The sequence below is a fragment of the Pinus tabuliformis genome, chromosome 8 (assembly GCF_031772625.1).
Source record: "Pinus tabuliformis cultivar Carrire ecotype Pingquan chromosome 8, CPIR1, whole genome shotgun sequence".
Classification (NCBI taxonomy): domain Eukaryota; kingdom Viridiplantae; phylum Streptophyta; class Pinopsida; order Pinales; family Pinaceae; genus Pinus; species Pinus tabuliformis.
Window position 1 is genome coordinate 570,336,399 of NC_142294.1, and position 9,421 is coordinate 570,345,819.

Genomic DNA, 9,421 nt, shown 5'->3' on the forward strand with positions numbered 1-9,421 from the left:
ATTTGATTTATTCTTTTTCCCCGTATTTATAATAAATGCTTTTATATATTATTATCATTATTATTATTAGGTTACCCCCCATCTTTTGGTAGCTTTAATTTATCAAATGGAATTATTATTCCCTCCCAATTTATTAATCTTATAGAATTAGTAATTTTATTATTACTACGGTAATAATATTATTACTAATACTATAAGATTAATAATATCAATACTATTACTATAATATCAATAATATTATTATTACTAATAGTATTTTTATAATAATATTAGTAATATTATTATTATATTTATTATTTGTATATGACTTTAATAATCCTTTTTCCCTTTATTACTAATGTTATTTTATAGTATTATTAGTCCCTCCCCTATTATTAATATGGTTTTAGTATATAATTTATTTTGATTGATTTCCCCCCTTCTTTATAATAATTTTTTTTTATTTTAATTATTCTTTTACCTTTGACTTGTTCTTTATGTCTTATTTCTAGAAAAAAAAATCTATTAATTATTTGTCCAACGGCTATATTTTTGACCTTTTATTTGTCTAACAGTTATTTTGACTTTTCCTGTTAGCTTTCTTTGTCCCTCTCCTATTTAATCTTGTAACCTGATCAGATTTTCTTCATCTCTTTGTCCTAATGATGAAACACATTAGTTGGTTCAAAACGTGACAAGAATAAATCCTAATGTGATGGATTCAGAAGTAGAATCTCTAAATAGCTCTCCTCACAGAAGCCTCAATTCACAAAGACTTCTGAAAGATTAGCATTAATATATGGATGCCATAGCCTTTAAATTAGATGACTTGATTATTGTCATCGGCCAAGGTTTGCCACTTTTTCTGTGACAAGGCTCATGCATTACATGGGGTCATCCCCTCGATTGACCAATATAATGAATCGTTGTGATTAGGTGAACTCTTACAGTTGACTTCACATTCCATGGATCCAATACTTCATTGGGAGATGCGCCTTATATCTATATGCATATCTATTTCATCTTTACTAGAATGATCTCCTTAGATCTTGGTTTGTGGGCATTTTGGAGGATGTTTGAGCTTGTTGGCATGGTCTAACTCCTTGTGAGGAGTAATTCAACGTAGCCAATTCACTATTCTATTCATTATTGACTTCTTATAAGAGTAAGTTCCTCTATTATATTGTTTTCCCTGGAGAAGAGGATGCTTATTTTATTTCTTCTAAGAGAGTAAAGTGCATTTCAACAATTTATTTTCTACTATTACTAAAGAGTTTGTTGAGGAAGTTAGAAATGTAATATTTTATTGTATTCCTTTGAGAACTAATGCATCTGGGAAAACAATTCCCTCTTTATTGTAAGAAGAGTTGATCCCAAACCTATATAAGGGCTTGGTCTCTCCCCCATTTGGATTGTTAAATTTGGGAAATCTTCCCCCAAAGCTTAATCAAATATATTGAGTGCAATGCAAGTAGAAAGTTTTCTCTCCTATGAAGTGTATGCATGGGGCTTCACTTGTTAAATGTTATTGATGGAAATGCTTTGAGGTATAATGCATGGGTAAGATTGTACCTATCTTCTTGCCGGTGATCAACTTCTCTTTCAATAATGTTGATGTCTACTTGACAAAAATGCCATAGTGATGGCCAAATCACCTAATTTGAGTTGGCTAGAAATTTTTTTTTCATTTAATAAACTCACTGTCGCGCTATCATGGAAATCCTTGCAAGAGGATATGCTTTGGAGGTCTAATGCATGGATAAGATTGTACCTATCTTCTTTCTGATGATTGATTTCTACTTGACAAAAATATCATTCTGATGGCCAAAGCACCTAATTTAAGTGGGCTGGAACTTATTTTTCCATTTAATAAACTCACTGTCATGCTATCTTTAGAGGTTCTCCTTAAATTGGTTCTCCAAGTAAATTTCACATCTTGATATTAACAAGATAAGGAAGATTGTAGATGTATTCATTCAGCTCTTTCATGCCTTAATCATATATAAATACATCACTCAGTTTGATTCTTTGACTCCTTGCCTAATGGATAGGCACTAGGATTGATCTGTCAATCATCATTTCATTTTTCTATACTACACAATTGATTTGTTGAAGCTACTCTTCATTTCACCTTGAGACAATATTGCCTAAGTTTTAGCAATCCTACCTCTTAGGGAAGCCATCCTTGAGTTGGAGAAGAACCAACCCAAAGTGTGAAGAGGGTTGGTAAACTGACATAGGCCTCCATCTTAGTTGGCAATAGGCTAGAAGCATTTTTTTGGATTTTAATCAAATGTTGCTAGTTTGTGAGGTAAAAAAAAACTAAGTTACATAAAAGAAAAATTTGCTAAAATTCATAATGTGGCACCTATATCAGAATATGCATTCAGAACAGGCCGACAAATGGCTGGCATTGGCAAAAAGGAATGCAGATTTCAATTTATGATTGTATTCAGATTTCCATCTATTTCAGCAGCCTTCTCTTTATCAGCATTTCCATTAAATAAGAAAATGCATATTTTCTCATCATAGTAATGTTTAAGAGAGTTTTCCAATTCATTTATATGCTTAGGCATCATCCAAATGACTATAATTTAATTCAGACTAAATGGCACAAAGACAGTTGTAACTCAATAAAACATGAAAATATCAAACACGGTATCTCTAGCAATGACATGATCACTCTACCATGTAAAATCATTTGACAAAGTCATATATGGTAATGTAAAATAGAGAAGGTTGATACAAAGATATCTCACAGACTCATGCTTATCAGTGATGTATGTCATCAAAATTTGTGACATTTATTCAATGCATGCAGGAGTATAAGGGAAAATTATTATGGGAAGTCCAAACCTCAGTCCCAGCTATGCCCATAGCAAGCCCAATGTCAGCTTCATGCAAAGCTGGTGCATCATTTGTGCCATCACCTGTCACAGCAACAACTTCTCCCAGAGTTGTGCGCAACTGTCTCACCAAGGTGTGCTTGTCCAATGGTGAAGATCTTGCCATAACCTGCACCCATAAGGTCAGAAATGTTTAAAGATTTTTCCGCCTAAGTTATTATTACTATTTCTTTTGCAAAAAAAATTATAAAATATTGTTTCAATAATTGCTTTCAAAATCCAAAAATGTTTTCGACTTCAGATTGTCACAGTAAACAAGCATCCCAAACAATAAAACTGTACCTGAATTTTTGGTATCAGAGTCTTCATCTCTTCTTCGCTCTTTACACGAAAATCAGGTCCTTCAATTGCCACACCATCATCTGTTAAAATGCCACACTCTGCTGCAATTGCTTTCGCTGTGTTAATATTGTCACCAGTGACCATCCTCACTGTAATACCTGCAGTTCTACAGAATTCAACAGCTTCTTTGACACCAGGACGCACGGGATCCTTGATGCCAACAATGCATATACATGTATAACCATTTGTAGGAATGGTTTGTCTCTCTGGATCAAAATAATCTTCCAAATCTATATAAGCAAGGCAAAGAGTTCGAAGAGATTCAGCAGCAAAACCATTAATGATATTGTTAAGATCACTACTTGCTACATCATCCAGTGCAACAACACTGCCACTGCCATCTAGACCCTTGTTACACATTTTCAGGATGATTTCCGAGGCACCTTTGCAATAAACCCGGTATTTTCCATCAGGAAGCATCACCACAACAGTCATTCTTTTCCTCACAGAATTGAAAGGCTCAACCTTTATTATTCTGGATTCACTGCGCTCTGTCGCAAAATTTCCACCCAATGATAAGCCAAACTCTAGCAAAGCAGACTCAGTCGGTGTCTCTAGAATTTCAAGTTTTCCCTCTTCACTAATCACCACCTCACCCCCTGTATTCTGGAATATGCACTGCAAAAGCAATTTCAACACACTTCCATGGATTTCAGATCTCAGACTCTCACCTTCCTTAACACTTCCAATCTTCTTGACATTGTTAGTAATCCATACCTTTACAACTACCATACGATTTGTTGTTAGGGTCCCTGTCTTATCACTACAAATACATGTTGCTGATCCCATTGTCTCACATGCTGAAAGATGCCGCACAAGTGCTTTATCATTCATCATCTTCTTCATAGCAAAAGCAAGGCTTAATGTCACAGCCAATGGCAAACCCTCTGGAATTGCAACTACAATGATTGTCACTGCAGTTGCAAAAAAATTCACAATGCGAAGTGCATCAGCTCCTGACCATGATTGGTGACTGATTACCTTCTCCACAATCATCCTTAATGTTAAGACAATGAATGTAACTACAGCAAAAGTTAATCCTATCTTGCCAATGATTGTTGCAACACCATTAAGTTTGACTTGCAACGGAGTTTCATCTTCACCTCCTTCTGTCAACGTTGCCAGCAATTTGCCCCAGCCAGTTCTCATGCCAACAGTTGTGACTAACATTTTACCAGAGCCATCCTGGACCTTTGTTCCTGACAAAAGGAAAGGCTTATCCCTACCCACACTTACTGGTTCACTCTCTCCTGTTAGGCTTGATTCATTTATAAGTAGAGAATAACCTGAAATGAAAATCCCATCTGCTGGAACTAGATCCCCAATTGATAAATTCACTAAATCTCCAACAACTAAGTCATACATGGATACCTTTTGTCTACGGCCATTCCTTGTCACCTGTACAAATATCTTCTTCTTCTCCTTATCTAAATCTCTGAACTGCAATGATTGCCGGTAATCACTGACTGCAGTCACAAGCACAACTATAAAAATGCTGATAAGAATGCCTAATCCCTCAAAAGAACCCTTGGGCCAGCCTTCAGTACTAATTCCAACACCCAAGGATACCACTGCACAGACTGCAAGAATTATGAGTGTCAAATCTTGAGATGCTTCCCACACAAAGACCAAAAAGCCTCGAGGTGGTTTTTCATCAAATTTGTTCAAACCATAAACCTTCATTCTTAGCATTAAAGTATCTTCATTAGCAATAATACCATCTGTGATTGAGGTGGAAAGTTTAGCAGCTATTCCATCAACTCCATTGTGCCATTTTAACTTTTTAATGTCATGCCCTTCTACTATCGATGCTAATTCATCAGCATCAATGTCAAACCCAGCTGCTCTAACATCCTCCGGCGTATTGTAAACAATGGTGCTTGAAGGGGCAGATACACCTGCATCACCCCCTTGTCAGATATCAATAATATATACCTGAATTGAAAAACCATGCTATATGTTCAAACTTCAAATATGAAATTCAAATACCATCGATAAAGTGGAGAGCTGCAGTTGACACCAAAAGAGCCACCCTTAATTTCTCCTGTTGCAAAGAAACATAAGAAATAAAGAATGTTAAGCTATCGTAAGAGTTAATCCCTGAATGTCGGAAATGCTATGCTGGGAGATCTATCACAATAAATTGTTTATTAACTGGTTCTTTTTCCCCTTGCCTCCTCCTGAAAAAAATCCTACAAACTTACAAAAAAAAATGTAAATATTGACATAAATAAAAAGAAATCAAGAAAAAATTATCACAAAGCCAGTGAAATAGCTGAGAAGTGCAACAAAAAGGTCACATAGGAATCCACCCTTGTGTTGTGCAGCGGTGTACACTTGTATAAAGTATATATATCAGAAGAAGGTTTCAATGTTCAAAGGTGTACTTTGAAATTGTTAATGAAGGCAAAAAGAAAACAGAATTAGCTGCAAAATTTTGCTTATGACGATAATTTATGTTTCATTATAGCTTCCCTACTGAGCCTGAACATACAACCTGATCAACACCTTCGAATAGTGCTTTGCATTGGCATCCTTCTAAGTCACATGACACAGAGACATGGTACACGGAGAACAAGTGAATGTGATTATCTGACATGGGACATTGATTCCAGAAACTAGACCAAGGTGAGACTCTCTCTCTCTCCATATATATATATATGAACAATATAACATTAACATCCAATTTTTTGGAAATGAGAACATTTACAAAAAAAAATGATACTACTAGTTACTACATCAGTGATGATCAGACACAAAAAATTAGAAAATTCAATACACGTCATAAAATAGAGGTTTAGAACCATAAACTGCAGTTTTCTCAACTCATTTAATATCATCAAAATTATACTGTATTACATCGATATTGAGGCACTTATACTGTAGCTGGAAATGAAAATGGAAAATACAAAATAGGGTACATACTAGAACCATAGTTAGAAGAATCTCATAGCTCATCACCACCAATGGTCCCCCTCCATTCTAGAATGATCAAAATCACCACCAATTTCTCAACTCTCTCCTCCATCCTCCTTTATTTCCAATCTATTATTTGCATCTGTCGGCGTGGAGGATGACCCCTCAAGAGGATCACCATTATTCAAAGTGATTGGATCTAACACTAATTCAATAAGATCCAAGTTGGCTAATTCCAACTCAACATTGTTGTCCAAACCCATATCATAGGAAACACATCCCACATCTTTGTCTGTCCCTTCAACCACTCCTCCCTCTACATGTAAATAAAACATATGTTGGAGTGCACATGCACCCATTGTCTTCTTCAAACTATATAAATTCCCTAATGTGCTCCAATACTTCTCCCAATAAAAAGATGAAGTAACCTATCGACAATTGTTGTAGAATAGGGCACCCCATAAATTGGTCACATAGACAATCTTAAACCCCCTATCTTAACAAAGAGAATTAACATATTCATTGCCCTATTGAATTCTCAACACATATAACTTTTAAATGATAGTGAATTTAATGTGTTTTGGTTATCGAAGCTGTCAAATGGGAAAAACTTGTGATCTGCAATGAAAATAAGCAATACATAACATTAAACACCCACACACAAGCACACAGCTTCTAAGGCATCAGAAGTGCATATATATGTTACTATGTACAAATAAGGGTGGATTCCTACCACCAGTTATGTAAAATATATATCTTCCCCAGAAGGTGCCCAACAAACTTAGTGCTGATGGTCATTTAACTTTGTTTATAACACTAATGCGATCAATTAGTAATCATACCTAAAGACTAAACAGGTCTTGCGTCCAACACGATTGACCAATGTCACTTGTTACACCCCACTATCGCAGTTGAAGGATTGTTTGTCATGCACAAAGCCATCGAACCTAGGTCACACCTGCCAACAAAAGTAGCATTTCACTAATAAAATCCGCAATTCACAGATTTATGTCTGATATCCCTATAGATTAATTGAAAAAGTTGGCCTTAAGCCCTATTTTTGTGCCACCATAAATGGTATGTAATTTTGAAAATTACGTATTTACTATTAATAAGACGCATGGCAATGTTTTATAATATTCAATGTTAAGGATTGGCAAGCGCTTGGGACCCACGCCATTGAGATGAAGCTCGCAGTTGTCTCCCGATCCATGTCAAGCTGACCAACTTCCCGGGATCAATGTCAAGGTGCATGGAAGCTAGGGTAGGATTGATCAAGATTAGTCTAAATTACGTAAATTATGTTAATTTAAGATGAGGACAGTTCCAGATATTTGTTTTGTAAATACCCACCACATGCTTGAATTGTGATCAGCTGAGACATGCTATTAGGATAATGCGCTGCATTTTGCAGAGAATAGTTTGCCAGACCCGTCTCTATATTTCATAATATGATCATAGAGTTGAATTCCCTTTTTCTTCTCTGAAAATATATTCTATGGATTTACTTGTACATTTGACATTCAAATTTTTATTATAAAAGATGAATGTTCCAGTTTCGGCTTCGCTAGATATTTTAGTTTGGACCTGGAGCAGAAATTTATGGACGAGTTTTGTCACCCTAGTTTGACAAATGCAAACTCCAAACAACAGTACGCTTGCACGCAACACACGGGCCATGATACGAGATCTAGAAGCACCTGATAGAAGATTGGAATTTATGGTCAAGCTCTGCTTCAGTATGACGAACTTGAAAAAGAAGCTCTCAATTACGACAGTATTGTTTCCTTCAAAATATCATTCAAGCTAGTTATAAAGTTAAAACCTGGCAGCTCTGGGCCCTGTTTCTCAACTGTTAGCAAGAAGAACAAACGTTCAGTACACCTCAATGGCATAACCAAATAGCCTACAAAAAGCATTGACACAGAACCAAACAGTGCATAAACCTCTGTTATATTTTGGAGATTGGGACCATTATAAACCCTGGCTCCTAATAAACATAGGCCTCGCAAGCAGGAGCTCAGTTTCTACCAGCCTCCAAACAATGCATAACACAAACTGCAGACTAACAACGATACAGAGAAAATGGCCCTCAGTAACTTAACCACGACTTTGAATTGATGAAGTATTCACTATGCTTTGTAGGTTTCTGAGATATATAGCTAGAAAATTGGGTTTGCTGAAATTCATTAGTACAATTTCTGGGTTACTGAATTTATATCTATACAGGCTATGAATTGTGATAAAGGATAAGTACAAACTATCTGTTATTGTAATAGTATCACCAAAATTGTTGGTTGCTCAAATCCTATCAGTCCTTCCTAATGTATGTGGCATTTGATGTACACTGTCGCCCAGAAAAATAAAAAACAAGGTTTCCGCCTCTGCTAGTAACAAGCATAAGTCATACACCATTCCATTTCATAGTCATACAAGCAACATAACTGACGGAGCCAGAGAAATAGTACCTTATTCTTCTTCAACATCTCTTTGGCTTCGGCTCTCTTTGACAAATTGGCCGTATTTCTGAATCTCCTTTTTTTGTTTTTCACAAAGAAACATAGCTTGCGCCATCTGGCAAGTGCTTCTGCTGAGGAATTTTTGGATTTGACTGCTCCAAACTCTTCATTCAAAAATTGCTCCATCTCCACAACCAATCCTAACACCCAAAACAGTAGAGATTTGAGTGCGTGAAAACATAGAAAGCCCGAAGCCTGGACCGGTTATAAGGCGTACACATTGAAATTCTAATATCAATTTCTTAAAGGATAGAATTTACGGAAACCCGATCAAATTAGTTACCTATATGGTAACTAATCAACAATGCCGGCCCGCGTTGGATGGAAATCAACAATGTCGGCCCGTGGTTAGTGGAATGGTTTTGACTGAAATGGCTCCTATATGGTGCACGTGGTGTGATAAGGCAATTGAATTACCGTAACGGTGTGTGTACGGTTTTCTTGGGAATTTGGTAGAGATCAGGCAGAGGCGGGTCTTCTCTTAGAGTTGACAATCTGTAACACGGCTTCTCTTAGAGTTGACAATCTGTAACACCGCCGAAGCGTCAAGTTTGAATTTTATGCTGGTCCTGTTTATTTCGGGAATACGGACGGCAGCATTGGCCACCATTCAATTTGGGCGGCTATCGCGCTAAGATTTAAATATTTATGGAGGTAGGATGGTGTCCCATTTTATGAGTGTATGTTTCTTTAACTTCTTGTTTCATGGCAATTTATAATAAATAATTAATTAAAAAGATATAATATAAATTTAATTTA

At 36.2% G+C, this 9,421-nt stretch overlaps 1 protein-coding gene across 3 annotated transcripts in view; it reads right to left on the reverse strand.

Annotated features, from left to right (window-relative positions):
* The window catches only part of LOC149236744 (calcium-transporting ATPase 10, plasma membrane-type-like), a 36,639-nt gene extending 27,523 nt beyond the window's left edge, over positions 1-9,116 (reverse strand). For 2 of the 3 annotated variants that reach the window (XM_089372486.1, XM_089372483.1), the window contains exons 1-4: positions 8,612-8,909; positions 5,217-5,271; positions 3,168-5,125; positions 2,836-2,994 (exon numbers count right to left, since the gene is read on the reverse strand). In XM_089372486.1, the coding sequence (XP_089228612.1) occupies positions 2,836-2,994; positions 3,168-5,125; positions 5,217-5,271; positions 8,612-8,788 (2,349 nt within the window). In that variant the 5' untranslated portion in view covers positions 8,789-8,909. Of the gene's footprint in view, positions 1-2,835; positions 2,995-3,167; positions 5,126-5,216; positions 5,272-8,611; positions 8,910-8,945 lie in introns of those variants that run through there. The other variant, XM_089372485.1, reaches the window with a different exon arrangement.
* Between the last annotated feature and the right edge of the window lie 305 nt (positions 9,117-9,421).